Here is a 21,341-nt window from a genome sequence, read left to right on the forward strand (position 1 = left end):
CAAAACATTATAAGAGCTACCAAATCCCCCCTCCCTAAAAAAAAAGGTTAGGTTGGGTTAATAATTTTATTATAATTGTATATTAGAGGGTAATTGAACATAACGTTTTTGAAACCACTCAACAATAGGCGTTTAAGTAAAATACAGATAGTTTAGTCTCCCCTTATAATAGAATATTATACTCCAGTTTGTATACAAAAATGCACAGTAAATATTTCCACGAAATCATCAATGACCGATATATGAGTAACAAAGCGGATCGCCAGCCTAACCTTCAGGTAGCCCTTATATTGTAATAATATAGTGATAGGCATACGCGTGTAAATGCGATTTAAAATGCCAACATATTTTATTCATTATTTATTTTATTTTTTATGAAAACTAGTTACAATAGTAATGAATAATGTCATTTGTTTCGAGGTTATTTATCGATGTTGATTTCCGTTATGTGGGGGGAGTGGTGTATTCCGTTGCACGTAAACCAATACGAAATCATTTAAAACAATATAATATACTTAAGTTATCAGACCGAAACTTACGCGTATATAGTAGGTACCTCTACTTCGTTTTCTTCGTGGACAAGGATAATAATATATAATATTGTAATTTATAATACAACATAGGCCTGCACTAATAAGGGGAGTGTTTTTTTTTTCATTTTAGAATACGCACATTATATATTTATATACGAACTACTGCACATCTGCTTTGTGATCCTCCACACATAATTTCATATTAGTTATGTATACTATTACTGCAGTTTTATTTATTTTTTATTTCCTAGAAACTCATTTTAATATGCAACTTAGTATAGCAGATTCCGTCCAAAATCGAAATTCAAAATAACCCGTTGCGCGTAGACTAATTCACACGGGTCGTCAATTTCCTTTTACTTTGCTATATTATAATATTGTCGTTATTTTAATTTGATATTTTAGTTGTGATTTAATATTATGCACGTTATGTAATGAAATAATATTGTTCATAGCAAAATATAAAATATCAAACCAGCAAAAAATGACTTCAATAAAATCGAATTCGGAAAACATACAAGTAGTATATATGTACATATTATTATAGTGACACTAGTTATGTATAGCGTATAGATAAATACGTATACTTCGGTAGTTACATCCTAAGTTAGCAATGAATGCATTTTTTTCTACTCAGATTAGGAATAATCGTAAGTCATAATTATTATTACTCACTGATGTTGTAAACGCATTAAATGTCAATACTCCATACTAGCTATAGTGTGCGGTAGTCATTATTTTGTTTTTTAATTCGCTAAAAAATATAGTGCGAAGTGATTAGTAAAAATAGTATTACCACAATATATTCTATCACCTTTCATTATTTTCGAATCATAAATGATGTTATTAATTTTTTTTTTTTCACGCATGCAAGCATAATGCATAATAATATGATAAAAATAACTAATCAATAAAACGCATCTGAAAAGTTTTGAAAGTATAAACGAAACGTTTTGTAGCGTAATAAAATATGTGCACTATTGTAATTAGAAAATCATGTGTCTTAATAATAACGAGCTAATTATAGTCAGCAAAAAAGTGTATATTTTTCGAATGAAATAAAAAGTTTTCACTAAATAGATTTTCGATGACCACCTAACCTTGACCATCGATGGCATCAATTCGTATGTGTTTTATTTTTTGTTTTTAATGTTTAAATCATTTTCATCTTGTAATGATGTCTAGAAATATAAATATAATATATTAACCAGTTTGAATATTGCCCATGGATAATCACATAACAGAGAATAAAATCGGGAAAAAAAACATTTACCAGTCTCGATAAAAAATTAAAAAATAAAAATCCATTTTCACTGTCGCTGTCAATTACATGCATAACACTATGAATATCGAGCAAATCCCAACGAACCCGCTATATTTTATACATATACATTTTTTAAGGTAGGTTAATTTTATATATTATAAATTTTAAAGGAGGTGTAGCCCACTCGGAACTTATATATATATATAATATCATATTATTATAATGATATTATATCTTTGTGACTTTGTACAATAGAACGTTATGCGAAGGAAATCGTATGCATCGTTTTAAATTCATATATAATAATATATACATATTTTTTTTATTAACTTTGACTTGCATACAATACTTTTTGGTTGACCGATCTATAAAAATAAAAAATAAACTCCGATCGGTAACGGAAATCTGTATAACAATGCGGAGCTCGCAGAAAACTGCGTGCACATATATATTAGACATTATATTTAATATATTTTTTTTTTATTATAATATTATTACACACACGTACATGTATAATATAATATATAAGCGTATGTATAAAAATCCCAATAATAATACAAAAACGGCCAAAACGCGCACATATAATACATACAAAATACATATAATAATATATATGCTTTCGACGGTTTGCGATGCCGATGCAGCATCACAAAAGGCGTTCGGATAAAACCGATAAAAATGTGACATTTCTTTATTTTTATCCCGATCTACGTTATTATTATTATTATCATATTATGATATTATAATAAACCCGTTAAGAAAAGGAAAATATCCGTCTCCGGGACGCTCGCTCGTCCGCGACGACAATAAAACGGACATTTTTTTTTTCATCATCGAACCCGACGCCGCCGCCACCGACCCGTCGCGCCATTTCCGGTCTGCGCGAGAGGAGATATCAAAAAACCAAACGACTATGAGATGCCCGTCCATATATATTTATATATATCGTACGTATCATATATTGTGGTACGCATCGCGGCGATATTCCTCACGGATTCCACTTTTAGCCGCTGCGGTGGCGGTGGTCCACGTGCCATCGGGTCCGTAGTCCTTATAAAAATATAATAATAATACGGCGGCGGTATACACTTTTTTCTCCCTCTCGGGTACCCAAGAGACAGTGACAACTATAGCTACGTCACGAGACGATTTGTTCTGCATCAGCGTTTTTGGAAACGGTCTTTATATAATAATAATAATATTTGGGTACGATTAGGTCACATATTGGACCACGGCCCACGTTTTTCAACGGTACGCCGCAACAGCACTCTTCTAATCCAAACTTTTGAACAAGATGCTTATGTCTATCTACGTATTGGTTCATTTTGTACACAGAAAAAGTATGCAGCTCGTTTAAAGAGCACAGCTTATTAAAAATAAAGGTCGGTATTTCGGCGGAAGTGTCAGTTTAACCAAAGAAAATTTCAAAATAATCAATTCGAATATAATATTTTTTAACTTACTTCTAGTTTCTCCACTGATGACACTTTAAACTATAATATTTTCAGGTGCCATGTATATTAGCATACAAATGAACACTAGTTTTAGTGTCTGCGAGAATAGCAGTATTTTGGGGAAGGAGTGAGGAGGAGGTGTCGTGTTTATGTGTTTATGGAATTATGTGTTTATTGATCTAGTGGTTCAAGTCTCTCATACTGTCGAAAATTTCAAAAAAAAAATCCACATAATATATTTACGAAAAAAATGCCTTTCATACAGATGGAAAAAAAGATAAGAATTCTCGTTCTCACTTGACGTCTCGGTGTCTCACCCTCCGTCTATTATAATTATAGAAACCGGCATGGTCTGGTTCTGTATAATATACATTATTCGTCGTCGTTGCGTATGTTATAGTCTTCTCTTTTACTCACCACCCTCGTTCGCCCAACCTATAACCATGCGCCCCGGCGTGTTTTGACACTCGGCGTGTACGTGACCATGTGTCACAAAAACGTATACAATAGTAATAATAATATATTATAAATCGTTGTTTACGACATTTTTTTTTTCCTCCAGCCTATATGTATATTATATTATACGACGACAACAACTATGAGAGACACACGCACGCGCGCACACACAAAGAACCATATTATTATATTGTATAAATACATACCGTGACCAATCGTCGCATAAGATACGCGCTCGTCATATTTATAGAAGAAAAATCACAGACAGATATTACAACGACGGCGACAACGAGCTATTTTTCAATGCTTTATAATATCTAATGACGCAATAATAATAATTATCATACAAATAATAATATAATATATAGGTACTCGTGCTATTCGATATTATCGAGACTATATAGGCCTTGTTGGAATACAACGAACGAAAAAACGGTCGATTGATCAATAATAAAATTAAACAGGTAACTATTGTATGGCCGTGAGTTTATAGTGGACTAGTTTATTATAGTTTGTATATGGACATTAATACAGTATATGTTATTCAAACGATAATGATATAGGTACAGAATTTTTCACGAAAAGCTGTCGTATTATATTCATAGGGAATTTCGATAAATGTGCCTGATGTTCAAAAGTTGTCAGATCATCCCGATATAATCCTGCATACTATATGCTATAATCGTAACCGATCCACGCATAGGCGCAAATAGTGATTGAAATTTGGAGACCTTGCCCCTAAAGCAGTAAAGCTGCAGTAAAGACCCCCCCTGTTTTAACTTACGCGGATCAGCGTTTTTTTTTGCGAAATTATTGTAATTTAAATAGGTACGATTATAATATAAGGAAACGTTTGCTTAGATAAGTATATGGTATTCATTGTACGTATATATATATATGGGTGTATAGTATATATACATGACACACTGCTGATCGTTGCATAAAAAAAAAAAACACTTCTGCTCAACTAACTTTACACTTGACTTGCTCGTGTACATAATATAATATGTACGATTTAAATTTTTTAATCCGTTTAATTAATAAAGCACCGTGACCTCCGCCGGTGGCCGACGTGTCGTCGATTCAAACTTCCGACTGAGCTCGGTGTATAACTGTATAAGCAGTATACTGTATATAGGTACTGCAGTACATACACTACTAGACCCCAACACAAAGGAATTTTTACGTCAGTTTTTGTTTACGGTCCGTGATCTTATATATATTATACACCACCCGTGTTTCGTATACAGTATGTATGGCGCGTCGGAGAAAAACTATTTCGTTCGTGTGTCCATATGAGAACGGAAGTCGAGCACTGTGGCAGGGTCTCCTAAAATTATGCGGTTCTCCGTGCCTACCGTCGTCCCTGCAGTTGTGTATAAATATATATATCACCGCAACATTGCTGCGACCAGACCATAAGTGAATCCGTTCTAATATTTCTGTAAAGTGATTTCTCAAGCATTGAAGCTGTTTTTTTTTCGGTAAATCAAAGTTAACAGTATGATATTCGCATATTATACGCAATTAATATTAGTTGCCTACTCGTTGTAAAAATGTTTGTATCCACCGCATGATTGGGGAGCTTGGAATACATAAAAAATCAAAATTTTAATACATGCATAATTTAAAATATATAGGTACCACACTCGGTTGCTTAGAAATCACCCTATAGGGTGAATACCAATACACATATCCTCCGTATAGGAATTCTATAATATGTTTAATCGTAATATTATATAACTTTATTCTGTGGATACACCACCATGACAACCAGATGATATTTAATATATATTTTATTCTGCTGACGATTGCCACCGGGCTGCGGTGTATTTATAGTCGACATTGTACGACTTAAGCACGGCCTCCGACGCGTAATATATATATATATATAATACCTACGCGATTTCACGGACTAAAAATATAGCCAATAAAATATATTACTTATATATTGGTGTCTCCGCCAAGACTGCCGTTTTTAAGTCACGACACTATTTTTTGGAAAATTTGATTGTAGTCGTGTTATATCTGCAAATTGCGAGGAATAATTATTGGGAGTAACAGATTCAAAAATAATTATATTGATTTCTGTTGACGCCGAAAAAAAAAATTGATAATATAGATGCCTACTGTAGGTAGAGACTAGAGACATATTTTTTATCGGAAAAATAACATATACACAGGTACTACATAATATTATTATTATATTTGGATGTGCTTAGAACAATAGCTATTCTGTTCACAAATATGGGAACTTTGCATTTTTTTACACAATTACCTAACAAATAATTAATGTACATAATTTTATAACGCATGCATATGTATTAAAACGGATATTAAATATTGATTGCGTTTTGTATTTATTCACAATAAATTAACACTAAAATACTATAAGACCAGTAAATGGTTATTTAATATCATTTGTAAACATAAGCCAATAGCTGTAGTCATGTATGTACCTACAAACTTTGATTCGCTTTTTAGGGAACTAAAAAATATACAAAAAACACGAAATATGAAATTATGCATAGAAAACAACATTTATTTTAAAATGTATATTATTGTGTTAATTATTTGTTTAATGTTTAAACATTACTAAAAAAGACATTTAATTAGTATTAATCCAGCAACTATTCAGCCACTATAGACAACTCAAAGGATGTTAGACAACTATAAGTTTGATAACACCATTGGATTAAGTACATAGGAGTAATTTCAATTAAAATATAACTATATAACTAAGTATAGAAAATATTAAAACATCTAAAAAAATGAATTTAAAACTGCAGCTTATAAATTATTAATAATTTTGATTCATTTAAAACAATTATTTAGTTGTGCTTTTGTTGATTCTCGGAGTATTTGTGTATTACAAAAACCTCAAATTTCCTATAAGTACCAACACCAATGCCATAATTATTCATACATTAAAATAAGTTAGTATTTTAACGAGTTTTTTATATTCTAAAAACGTGTTATAATAATAATTTTGTATACGGAAATTATTTGTTATAAAATATGTTATTATATAATAATATGATTAGTCACTATAAGAGCAATGCGTTTTATCAAAAAGAAAAAAACAATGTAGGTACATTTACGATGATTAATATATTCTAACGACAGGTTGTATATTTAATATAATATAATATAATATATAAATACCATATACCATACCTAGTCCATAGTCTATAAAATATAATATATTTATTACACATAATTATGATTGAACCATTTAGAACACATTAAACGGGCGCAGATAATTGATAAGTATAAACATTAATGCTATAATTAAAGAAATTAAGTTGTGTTTAAGTGTCTCTACGAAGAAATACTTTTAAAAACAAATTACGCTTTTAAATAATAAATAATTGTAGCCATAAACAATGAGCAAACCGGAGCAAACATTGTATTAGGTGTACAGTACCTACCTACCTATAAATATAAATTTATATTGTATATTAGAATATAGAATGCATATTCGCTTTTTTTTAGAATGCAAAACATTTCATACTATACATAGTGAAAATATTGTTTTATCTAAAACAAAATTCGAACGACTTGTTGCTGATTCGTTATTAAACCTGATGTAGAAATAATAGCCTACGATATTAGATTTAGAAGGTATAGAGTGTCAGCGACATGTTAGGTTACTTTCAGTATAATAGTTAATTAATATTACACTAATAACATTTTGTATTTTGTAAACATTTTCCGAGTACAATCTTATTAATAACAAGTAATAGAATAAAAATTACAACTATTTTATATTTCTTTTTAAATAAAACCATTAGGTATTAAGGACCATAATATTATGATAAATTAGTACACAAAGTTTAATAAATCGACGAATCAATACATTTTGATTTAGATGCATCAACATTAAAAAAAAAATATACTTGATTAAACAATTTAAAAAAATGGTTTTTGTTGAAAAAAATTGTTTCACCACAGAGTACTCGCCGTCAATATTACATGTATGCATTTCAAAATATTTAATCCCTAATTTATGAGTTCAAAAATTATAATTTGATTAAATGCATTGTTTAAGGATAAAATGGGAGTTATTGGTGAATCGACCTGTGTTTATATATATATATACTATTTATAATGTAGGTTCGGCGTTATGCCGTGGCGGTGTTCGTGTTCATAATCCGCCGTCGAGTTGACGACGTCTCGTCAGGACGTGTAATATAATATAATACATTCGTAAAAACTGAAAAAGTCACACGAATAGCTTGAAAATATCATAGAAACCTACGTTAAAAAAATGACAAATAACTTTACCGTCCTATACAAAGAGAATATTATTCTTATATATATATTTAATAATATCTATACATGGCACTTACATGTTGAAAACAGCCTCCACTCGCTCCGCTTAGAATATATTATTATTATTATTATTATTATAATACACCGTCGTCGGAAAAAAACATATTATATGATATTATATAGTATTTTAAACGAGAAAAACGCATAAATCACGTCGATAAGCGGACGGAGAGAAAAGGAGTCGGTAAAGGATTTCGCGGCAAAGGCATGCGAAAAGATATATATTATGTTATATTATACATTTATGCTACAGTATAATGCAATATATTATATGGTCGTACTTATAATATATATGGTAGTAGAAGTAAAATGCGTATGTGTGCGACATGGAAATAGACATCACAGTCGTTCATCGGTAGTTTATTATACGGGAAGATCTCGCGGGTTAGACTATATTATTATACACATGACATTGTAAACGTTTCGCAAAGTCAAAATTTGCCATTAAAGATTTTCCAGGAAAGGGCGTTATTTTTTGAAGTCTCGAACGATATTAAAAGCACTGCAGAGACAAGAAGACCATTCTGAGAAATAAACGTAATAATTGTCGAATAAAACGAACGCTATTCAAGCATAAAAGCGACGAAAAAATATCAAATCTGACGATAATCATATTATAATAATGAATTTAGCAGTTTTTTTTTTTAAATATAAAAATTTGTCATCTGAGACAACCATTAGATGGTTATAGCACATTAGTTATCCATAAGTAAGATAATAGTTGAGTAATAATTGTTATGAGACTCTGATTGATATTGTCTTGTTAGTTGTTATACCTACGGTTTCTTAAACTCGACTATAACGTGAAACGCATTTTGTGCAAATTCAATCAACTACAAAACTTACCTATCATTAATGGTGCATAGGAATTACGAGCAAAATAATACCTAAAATATTGTTTAAACACGAAGACGATAGTAACTATCTTTTTTCCGGAATCAGTGTATTTTGCATCGTATAATATTATCTGCTTTTTTCTCTGTCGAAACCGGACCCGGTCGTTTTTTCGAATAATAATAATATTGAAAGTCGGCGACCTCACGAGACCTCACGAGACTACCTAGCGTCCGCGTCCGGGGAAATCGACAAGTTGATAATAACATATTTTACCGCGAGTCGTATACGCATGTATATTAATATACATTTTAAATACCTCCGCCGATGCGTGTTTAGTGTTTTCAAACGACAATCGCCTCCTCCTGTATAACATTATACAGACAAGCCGAAACGATTGAATCCGTTTACACTCCGTAGTATAATATTATATACAATGATCGTCTGCCGCCGGACGCTTCGGGATATATATATATATATATATATATTATATCTAACACAACGCCGGGTGTGCGCGACGTATACCCAACCCGTTGTAATGACGGTTTTATGGAGCTATTAAAACCAGTCTGTATATACACGGTCGCGTCTACGATTTTAATATTCGAATATGTATATTTAAAAAAAATCGTTGAAGTCAATAAGTCGAACCGTACAAATAATAACGATGTCCCTTAGTCGCGGTCAACATATTATTATTATGCGCTCAGTACACGCGCATACATAATAATATTATAATGTATACATTGTAATATATTGTATGAATAATAATAGAGTGTGATACGCCGTCGGTCGTTTACTCGTTTTCGTCTAGCTTCGGTCGCGATGTGCGCGCGGTGTATATATATATATATATATCGTATGATATTTATATAATATAGCGACCGACGAGGGGTGCCGACTAGATGGTTACACGCATCGGCTGATCACATTTAAATATCATGATTGATAATAAATTGTTATATTATATTTATAGGTATAGGTATTGTAATATAAATTGATATAATATCACTATGGGTAGACTATATTTGAGGTTGTACTGTCTGTATAGACTTTGAGAATGATAATTTTATCAAGTTATATAGACTTTCAGGCATCGGCATGACGTGTCTTCAAAACCACTATTTTTATAGGTTTTGGAGACAACAAATCGAAAAAGGAATGAGTTTACGAAGATTGAAAGATTATAAGCAGGTACCCTGTCCCTTAAAACCTATACATACGTAAAGTAAGTTTTCAAATCCATTCAAATTGGCTAGTTCTCAAAGTTTGTACTGCACAACAGGCACTCTGTATATTATCGTACACGGTCGTATATCAGGTGCAATGTCCGGCTCTTATCAAACTAGTTTTGTTATTTTATTATATATATACATATATTATTTACTTTAGATAGGTACATGTAATGTGTTTTAAACGATTCCGTCGGTAAACGGCTACTGCTACAACACCGTCTTCGTCGTTCGTCTCAATGTAGTTTATATTATTATCATTATACACTTTGTCGTCTTTGTGTATTAATCACACGCACAATTCAATTCTAACGTGAATCGTACACTGAACTGCGTGTATTTCATTCTGGGTGATTATTTTAATAGTAAGCATTCATTATCTCGAAAAGTATTATTGACGTTTTTTGGAAAATGTTATTTCGTATACTGAAATTAAATAATGAAAACAAAATTCAAAAACGTAATTAATACTTTTCGAGATAATGATTTCTTATACTGATAAAATAATGACTAGTATGAATAATATTATTTAAATGCCTATAACATATTATTATATAATATTGTATCAGCCTCACGGTTTTTGTATAAAGTGAAATAATAATATTATGCTTTACCATTCGGCTACCGGCTCCCGGTAAAATATATGATGCTCCCCTCCCCTCCCCCACATAGCTCATCTGGGAATTTTATGTTATTTTATCATTGTTTTTCCCTCCCAGAACGCAATCTCGTGGGTTCCATGTGATCATAATATCAACAGTAAGACAATATCAGTGTTTGGATAGCAGTTTTGACTCGAAAGTCCAGGCAATATTCGCTATACCTACAATCGAGTTATTATAATAATACTAAATTCTATCAAATTCAGTCAAACGTTACTTCTGATTTTATAGTACCTACACAGCGTGTTTTTTTTCATTCAAAGTTATTCGATTCATAATATTACAACAATATGATATATGAATAAATAGTAGTTAGGTACAGAGAAGATGATGGATATAATATATTAATATTTTGATAAAAGGTGCCTATTATAATATTATGATATTAATACAAATAACACAATTCTATAATATAATGTCATATATTAATATATTATTGTACTGAAATTACTACGCGTCTCAAACTTACGTCGTTAATATGAATCGGATTTAACTAGGAATGCCTCTGCAGATACGCGTCATAAGATAAAATACACATTTTAGGTATTCGTTTAAAAACAAACATTTAACAACAAAGTATCTACCTGTAAGTACTTAATATTAGAAAAAATTACAACTTTAATTAGCTTCGCAATTAACAATTATTGTTTCAATGTCAAGTAAACAAGTCAGACCTTGTCCGTTTGCAATATGGTATTAAAAAATATATATACATATTAGATATTGACGAATTGTCATTACGGCTTTCAAAACGAAGTTCACGGTTAACGACAGCTGATGTAAATTATTGAAATGAAAAATTATATTTTTATGTTTAACAATTAACACATATACCGATAAAGAATATATTATGATGTGTGAAACATTTATTTTAATGCAACAATTTATGTTAGAAGTCATTACGACTGCATCATAAACTTTGCATAGAATATGAATAGTAATACATAGTACCTACCTCTAAAATTAATTTGATTTTTAATGAGAACTATTATAATATGAATTGACAGGGCACACATATTTAATATTCAATGCCATCATATGATTACCATGATGCTTGCAATTATATGATCGAGTTTATAACCATATTCGTTTTAAAATCCATGGCGTTCAATAGTTCCGGCATAATGTGATCTTTCACATATTTTAATTGCATATTTTATTTGATATTTACGTTAAATATAAAAAGAAATATTATGAGGTACAATTAAATATACTGCAGTTTCGACAAAATATTCAAATCTAAATTACAAAATATATCTTGAATCTGAATATCAACTGAAGGCGTTTGACTCAACTTCGTCATGTGTCTTACACCTTGAGCATAAAATATATTATACCCAAACAGAGGAAATAAATGTATGAAGATTAAACAAAAATATCGAGTGTCCATATTGTTTTTAGAAATATAATAATAATATTACAAACATTTCAAATTGATAGGTGAACCAAACTATCAACTACAGGCTATACACCGTATTGATTTGTAGCGATTAGTACTGAATCAATATGCTGTCTAGTTTATATTGGTATCTTAATTTTCAAAATATTTATTTTTATCTTCCAAGTATTGACCTCAAGTAGGAAAGTGTATTATTTAGGACAAATATTTTTTAATCCTAGATTGATTGTTAAGGATACAACCGTGTTACGGAGTGCGTTTAGACCCTCTCGGATTTCTGTCTTAATTTATTAGCGGTTAATTATCCATATATATGCTGGTTCTCCGCGGACAAGAGACATAATATTTCGCAGTGGGCGTACAATGTACGTGCTGTCGGTATATTGACGAGGCATAATTCAAATTACGAACTTGACGATGATAGTGATTTATCGCAACGGCCGAACAATTCATTCGCCTAAATAGCAGCGCCGCATATACGTAGGTACGAGAATCTGGTCAGACAGATCAAATCAATTAGCGCTTATCAAGAACACAACGGTCGCGTGTATATTATAATAATATATTATATAATTTCGTAGCGGTTACCCATTTGCGGGGCGACCGGGATACACCGCGATCGGTGCCGCTCGGACGTTGTAACAACAATATAAATCTACACGCGAACACACACACACACACACGCATGAATGACCTCTGCGGCCCAAGTCTAAACCGGTGTCGAATTAATCACCGAGCATTGTAATAGTGGTATGACTACACACAGTCGTACTGCAGCAGACGTACGTCAATAATAATATAAGGGATACGAGTAATCCGGCGACTATACAACTGCAGTTGTATCGGATCACTTGCCATTCGATTCGGTACCCATTAAAATCGTTTATATTAATAATAATATTGTTATTATACCGGCGATCTGCAGTAACCGGTGAACGATTTCCCGGCGCGATCGATGCAAATCGCGGTCTACAAAACGTCGTATAATTCACTATCACGATAGTAATACGAGATTATACTGCATCATGTGCGGTGTGCGCTTACGATCGGTGTACGATACCCGCCCACCCGCAATGCCCGTCCAACAGATGTCCGTGTTGTCTAAGTAAGCTTACGGCTTTCGGAGTGACGTGCGCGATCGTCTGTGGCTTGGACAGGAAGTTCGAGGGAGTTGAGGAAACCGCGATTTAGTGGTCACGTTGACCGTCGAGATTATAATATAATTATAATAATAATATTATACATATCGAATATCACACTCGCCCTCACATGATAATGATAATGATAATAATATAACCTAACCGTCACCGTCGCTGTCGCCGCCTAGTAGTAGTCGAGAATATATTATAATACCTAATAATAAAAAACCTTGACCAATTATTTGGATTTACATCCGTCAGAATGATAACGTCGTTCCAAGATGGGTTTCTGGATTCACCAATACCTACGTCCTACATGCATTGTTCATTTTATTAACAAAACAGGCTAGGCACGAAATACAAGTAACGTGAATCAACAGTGTCATGTAGCGAGCCATTGGAATGAGATAAATTTAGTCATTTAAAAAGACGACACCGGCCACCGGGTCACATAATATCAAGATTTAGATGAGTAGACTATGTCACAATATTGGGAACCCCTATGTTATAAATTGGAATTAGTCGCAGAATCTTGCAATGTCGTCGTCAATTTTTCGTCATACATGTATTGTAATTTGTAAAACACGTCTTCACACATGATATTACAATATCCAAATTACTATCCAATCTAGTCTTTTTTTAAATCGTGTATATTCTCAAAAAGGGTTGTACCTTGTACCAAGTGCCAATTGATAATGCATGGTAATACTTGATATTTACATAATATTATAATCTGTAGTGTTATGCTGCTATAATAAAAATCTGCTCGTTACGTGATTGTTTTTACTATCTAAGGTTCTGCTCTAATTTTTTGAACGTATTTATTATGATAAGTAATAAATAAAATATATTCTAATGTCTAAATAACAGACATCAAGTCGTAATAAATTATTCATTCCGAATTTCCGACAACAGTGAAAGGTTTTTTCTGGGGACCCTGAGCGAATAAAGTTTTTGGAGTCCTAACTTTAGGCCTCTAACTTTAAAGGCGGGACCCTTCCCAATCCTGGACCCTAGGCAAATGCTCATTATGTCCCCCCCCTTTTCACTGCTACTTAATACATATTAATAATACTTGTGAATTTGTGCTTTCGATCTTGACACATCACCCAGCGAAGAATCCTCCGAAAACTGTCCTGCAGCAAGAGGTAAAGACTCGTTTTTCGCCTGTACCATACAATCGATTGAATCACACACTAGCAAACGGCGACACAAATACATTCTGTTATAAATCGAGATCCACGGCCAAGGTTTGGTGGCACAACACAACACTAGGCGTACATGTATAGCAGCTACTCACACGCACATGTTAAAAACGTGAAAACTGTTAAATAGAGAATGAGATGGTGGAGACTCCGGAAAATCGGGAGTTACAAACGTTGAATATAAGACTGGTTGACGGAAAATCCCTGCACGTAGTTAGTAGGTACCGTGAACAAAATAGTCAGCGGTCACTTTGACTGTGTTTACCACGGTCGGACTGCGCAAGTCTACCTTAATGGATTTCGGTGACAACATTTCGAATTTTTCCGTCCGTCAAAATCCATAGTGAGATTCCAAAAATCCACGTCCTTCCCAACATCAGGGGTATTTTCGCCGAGGCGACCACCTTTCATATTGTTATCATTTTATACGATATACCTAGTTGTGGTATATAAACAGTTGACATCGATATTTTTTGAATCACTGGTTGTTATCGCCTGCACTGATCGATTCACGACGATCTTCGACAGAAATGTTTTTGAGTCACTATCCACGAGTACATAATGTATAATATATTATTTCAACTCCAACCATAGGCGTAATCTGGGCTATTCTGGGGTAAATTCTTGAAGGGGCTGAGGTAAAACTAAAAATCTATAAGCTAAAAGGACACTATTACTCACTCAGTTAAATATCTGAGGGGACAGTTGCCCCACTTTGCTGACCCCCAAGCATCCAACGAAATTTCAATCACGCTGTCCACCCATATGCCCTTTCCTCCCGAAGTGCGGCACGCACCTACCTACATGGCTACATCCGTCTACCTACCATCTTGGAAGCTTAAAGAAATAATGACAAATAAGTGACTAAGGACTGATATTAGTTAGGTAAATCATATATTATATAATATATCGTAGGAGCTCTCGGACCTCGGCCTACCCACCAGACACCGGCTACTGCCTACTAGCTCGAGCTATACAGTGGAATATATTTTGTATCTTATGGTCTAGCTAAATGTAATGTACTCGTGGTATTCGACTGAAATGCTAACCTTTTCGCCGGAAAACGCGCACTTCACGGTCAAGCGGTTTTCGTCGTCCTGCTCGCACTTGCATTCTTCTTTCTGGCACCACGAGGGCTGCTGCTGACCGTCGTCGTCCCGCGGTCGGACGCCGTCGCCGCCGGTCGGCAACAGGAGGCACGCGAGCACAACAACGACGGCTAAGGTCGGCCACTCGGCGGCCATTTGCTCCTTAGCCGTACATAGATGAATACGGACAGAGCCGCACCGCGCGAAGACGACTGCGGATACGAAACGGCACCGGCGGATACGACGATGGCACGTTGGTGGGGGGGGGGTCGGTGCAGCGGGTGTCCTCGGACGGAAAGCAATATATAATATTGCGATTATTAAGGGACAACGACGACGGTGAAAATTATAATGAACGAACACGCACACGCGAAAAACGTCGCGACGGATCGCACGGAGAGCGCACTACGACACCGGTGCCAAACAGCAGACGTACGCCGAGTTAAGACTCGCGAACCGCACACGATAGACGGACGCGCACTGACGCAGCGGCGACCGGTCGACGATTTACACACGGGTTTTTACGTTACACACGCGCAGGCACGCGACGTTAGGTCGTATTTGCGTACGGCCGCCGCCGGATCCGTTTCTCCCACTCGAAAAACTGGTTTCGTCGGCCCGCAGCAGCAGCAGCAGCTGTAAGCACGCCGCCGCCGCCGCCGTCGCCACTACCGAACGCCACCGCCGCCGCGACCGACCGCCCACGAGACGAACGCCGGCCAGACGGCTATTATGTTGTTATTATTATTATTATTTCGTACGTGTTGCATATTGTATAATACTTTACGTATACATATATATATGTATATATAGATATGGGTATAAAACACGACGCCCCTATGATATTATTATTATACGAATTTTTTTTTATCTCCCGTTTTGTTATTATTGTTATTGGTGTATTATTTTTTAATTTTTTTTTTTTACGAGCTCGTAATTGAAGGATTGTATTTCGGTGTGATGCGTCGAACGCGAAACGCGCACACTCCGTCGGAACATAATAATATCATATTATTATTACAGCTACTGTAATAGTTACTACAGTGCTTAGTGAGGCGGTGTTTTCGGAGTGGGATTTATATGGAGACGAATTTTTTGGAGCGCACACATCGCAGGTAGGTCTAGGTGCCTACGCAGTTGTATTTCCATTGACGAGGGACGATCTGTAGCATACGCATATAATATGACGCAATACCCACGTGGGATGATCGATTTTTCTTGCATCATTCGAAATCTTTTAAATACTGACTTTACACTGATGAATACAAGATTTAGAGAAAATCATGTAGGTATAATTATGTGCCAGGTACATGGCACCTGCATTTCGAATCTAAACCAACATCAATCGTTAATCGTTATAGAGTTCAACTCCAATACATTTTTTTTTCATTTATGTAGGTTGCTATCGCAAAATGTGGAATTGGGGCTAATTCCTTAAGTTGTATTAGTTAATGTCAGGTTAAAGTTTGTTTTACTGCTTACATAATATTGCAATTAAGTATAATATTAAAATCAACAGACTCAAATATACGTTTCATATTTGTGTTTTAATGTTGTTATTATATATTTAAACTGTTATTAAGTATTCGTTTATATGTAGGTGAGTAGTACGTTGGATTTTGGTGAAAATGTCCACGATAAAATTTTCGGGGGTACGATTCTCTGAGATCAAACATGTCCGTGGTAAAATATTGTCCAAAATCGAACATGACGTTCATGTTCAATGTTGTCTTTATGACTTTATGTTTACAACCAGAATACAATTTCTGGTTTTCAGAAACAAAAATCAAATAATTAACACATAGCATTTATAAAGATCAATAATAAATATTTGAAAAATGTTTAATAAGTACTTCTTTCATTATTTTTATACTCCAGGCATTATAATATATTTAAAAAATTGTTTGCATATTAATATTCATTTTTTATTTTATTTGTTGACGTTGTTCGTATATATTTTAGAGGTATTCACAATATATAAGATGTTTTATAGCGATTGACTGGAAGGTTAACTTATGTTACAGGATTTCCTTTTATTCCATTTAGATACTTTTTAATCAATTTGTGATTTTATGGAACGTGGGTCCTGGAAACCAGGTACCATTTTGATTTTTGAAAATTTCACTGTAGATATTTTTGTAGACTACCAGTATGTTTATGTATCAATGTTTATGTATGTATGTATGTATATTATGTATGAGTCACGAATGTATGTATGTTTATATGTATTAACTTCCAAATGCTATAATAATTAATGGAAGAGATAAATTATTAAAAGCAAAGTTACATTATTTTATCGAATTCCTATGAATATTAATTGTAATAGATAATAATAATAATTTTCAAATAAAGGCTTATGAATATCTTTAATATTTCTTGGAAGTCAAATATCTATTTTTAAAAGTAAAATGCAAAATAATTACTTAATTCTCTGAATTTTATACCAAACTACAGAGTAATTTAATGGATAATACGAAATGCATACAAAAATAATTTTTGTGTTCTGTATAATTTATACATTGAAATAAGTGAATGTATAACGGTGGGCCCTGTTTAACAAATTTTGTCTGTTTTAATATTATTTAAATTATATACAAATAAAACTATATAAGTATACAAATACAACCTTAGTACTATAGTCTATAGACAATGTAAAACTTACCTATTATACAGTATTAACTATAACTAATCAATGAATTGACAACTAGTTATTATTATTAGGAATTTGAGCAGGTTTTGGTTGTTGGAGCAAATTGTTATAATTATTTTAATTGAACAATATAGACATTAATAAAACAAACAATTTAATGTAAAATATTTTATTATAAGTATTATAAAAACGTTAAAAGTTATAACATAGGTATTACAATAAAATATAAATATCATTGTGTTGGTGCCTAATGTACCTATTGTACTCATAAAATAATATTATGTACTAACAATATATCGAATAATATTTATATTTACGAGTGCCTATGTATTATATTATTTTAATATTTATATTGTCATACCTATCTCAGAATTTTGGTATACCAATAAGGCCCCTATAACTAAAAAAAAGTTTAAGCATAAAAAATCATTACAAGCTGTAACTTATTAAAATTGTATTGAAAACCAATAAAACAAAATAATAAAATCCTTTAAAAATAGTTTGCATAATATTAAAATTTTGTTTGAAGTATAACAAACATAAAAACGAAGCGCGTTTTCTGAAGAGCTATTTTTTTCTAATAATAAAAATGTTATTTATTATAGCCTCGTTAACCTTTTCATCGCAGAAAAAAATAAAAATTTAATTTTAAATTACGGAACATTTTATAATTATATTTACAAAGACTTTGATTAATGAAAATAAAATGAGTTATTCATCAGTAGAGAATTCTATTATTCAATTCTGACATACCTATAATGTCGTGCAATAGATAGCTATAATGTTTAATTGTATATCGTATTCGATTCTGACATAATATAATATGTAAGATGTACCCATGTATTTTATTTCGAATCAATAAACACAATAGTATTATTTGAAAGTATTTCGTTTGATTAAGTACCTACTGACATGTATTTATGAATTATATCGAAAATGTATGATATAAAATCATACACCATGGCATGGGGTGTAATATAATATTTTATAATCATATCGCTAAGTCGACACGAGTACCTACACGACACGGAGATTGTGCTAAAAAGTAGACGCGACAATCAATGTTTTTGGGACATGAATGATAATTTATTCTATAAACTAGGTTAGTTTATCTACTTGTATGTGTATGGGTTTTACAGGATCATATACCTACTATATTAAAATTACATTATCATATTAATGAGTTGACACCGTCGTCGTCAGAGCAATGTTATAGTTGGCCGAAACTGAGAAAATTATATAATACATAATAATACGTATGCACTATGCAGCAGAGTTGAGTGTAGACTATGTTAGATATTATACCTATAAACATAATAATATGATATTATGTACTCATAACTCATTTACATAATATATTATATGAGAATATCATAATGAATTATGGGTTATTTGCAGTTTGGACCACGCATGTTCGCAAAAATTGTAAAATTAAATTTTACCACCCTCGGACGTATAGTATAATATGTACTAATAATTCAATTAATGCATTATATTATATGTATAGTGATGACATTACGATGCGAGATGAAATGAATTATTTTCTCTTTTGAGACGTGTGTCAGTATTTTAATAATATTATAATAATGTAGATACATACTCGCATGCTGTCAACTATATTAATTGAACGTTCGAAATTATATTACATCGAAAATTGAATTGAGGCTGGCACTAACTTTCTGGTAGTATACGTTATTGTGGTATTGGAGGTAAACCCTTTTCCGCTTAATTATTTCAAGTGCCCGACAAAGCAACAAACTTCGATTCCATCAATTTAGACCTTTCCGCGCAATAAATAATTTCACGTTTGTATTGAAATACTTGTGAATATGACCTTTTTCTGTATAAATCGACGATCGAAATATGGTACATTTCAAGACGTATTATATTAGGCGTATTATAATATGTATAATAATATAATAACCTATAGTTGGTGATTAAACCTATACACAAGAACAAAAAACAAGTTTTGTCACCGAAATCGTATACTTAAATATTATATTATAGATGGTTTGAAAATATATAGGTAGCAGGTAATAGGTATCTACTTATTTATATTTTGTACGTACCTTCTCGTATTGATAATATATATTTATTTGAGAAACAAGTTAGAAAAGCTCACTTAACGAGCGTTTATATTCAAAATTTCTAAACGTATTTGCTATACGTATTTGCTATAGTATGCTATACTATATTACTATATAATTCGATCCACTGTATAAAAATAATTTGGTAACCTTTATATTTTGATATTTATATTTATTTACATTGGCGAATATGAATCTTATATACTTCTATCTTAATACTCGTATATTTTGATATTTTTTTAACATAAATATTTTTTTGGACTGGGTACAAAACATTTTTATTTAGTAACCCACTTCGCGTTACACGTTACTTATCAGTCATCACCATAGAAACGAAAGAAATATAAAAAAAAAATTAATTTCCACTAATTATATATTAGGTATACAATTAATAGTTATTTATTAATACATGTTTATGATTCATACATTTTCTCCGAAGTGGAAAATATCGAGTACCGCGCTAACAGACAATACACCATTTTTTTTTTATCTCAATATCAACAATCTTAATTAAATTTCTTTATACAATACAGCGAACAATAAACAAATATATTAACATTTCCAACAAATATCACTATTTACTGATAACTAACGGACGGCCCGAAAGATCAACACAACGGGGATAAAAATTATTCTACGTTTTTGTTTAGAAACCTAGAGCTTCACGCAGGTGTAATATATATTTATATATATGCAGAATTAAATACAAGCAATCAGAGTACTCGTATAAATCACAATACGTATATGGGCGAAATATTGTTAATTCAATTAATCCTGCTAACAAATAGTAGGTACCTACGTTATAAATAAAAATCATTTTTTTTTTTTTTTAAACATAATTTATAATGTACAACTTAAATAAAATGGATCAATTTTAGATTTAGAGCCGAACGGTAGATGTATTGATTTAAAAATGATCAGTGTTTTTTTTTTAGCGTCTAAAGTCACCTTTATAGAAGCAGTAAAAATTCTTCAGTCTTCAACATAATGAGCGGTTTCTGTA

General features: G+C 32.4%; 1 protein-coding gene across 1 annotated transcript in view; it reads right to left on the reverse strand.

Moving 5' to 3' along the window:
- Nucleotides 1-16,397, reverse strand: part of LOC100572035 — a 136,612-nt gene extending 120,215 nt beyond the window's left edge. Inside the window, exon 1 of the mRNA XM_029486604.1 lies at nucleotides 15,563-16,397. Within this exon, the coding sequence (XP_029342464.1) occupies nucleotides 15,563-15,757 (195 nt within the window). The 5' untranslated portion in view covers nucleotides 15,758-16,397. The remainder of the gene's footprint in view (nucleotides 1-15,562) is intronic.
- Between the last annotated feature and the right edge of the window lie 4,944 nt (nucleotides 16,398-21,341).

This window comes from Acyrthosiphon pisum, chromosome A1 (genome assembly GCF_005508785.2).
Source record: "Acyrthosiphon pisum isolate AL4f chromosome A1, pea_aphid_22Mar2018_4r6ur, whole genome shotgun sequence".
In the NCBI taxonomy this organism is placed as follows: Eukaryota; Metazoa; Arthropoda; class Insecta; order Hemiptera; family Aphididae; genus Acyrthosiphon; species Acyrthosiphon pisum.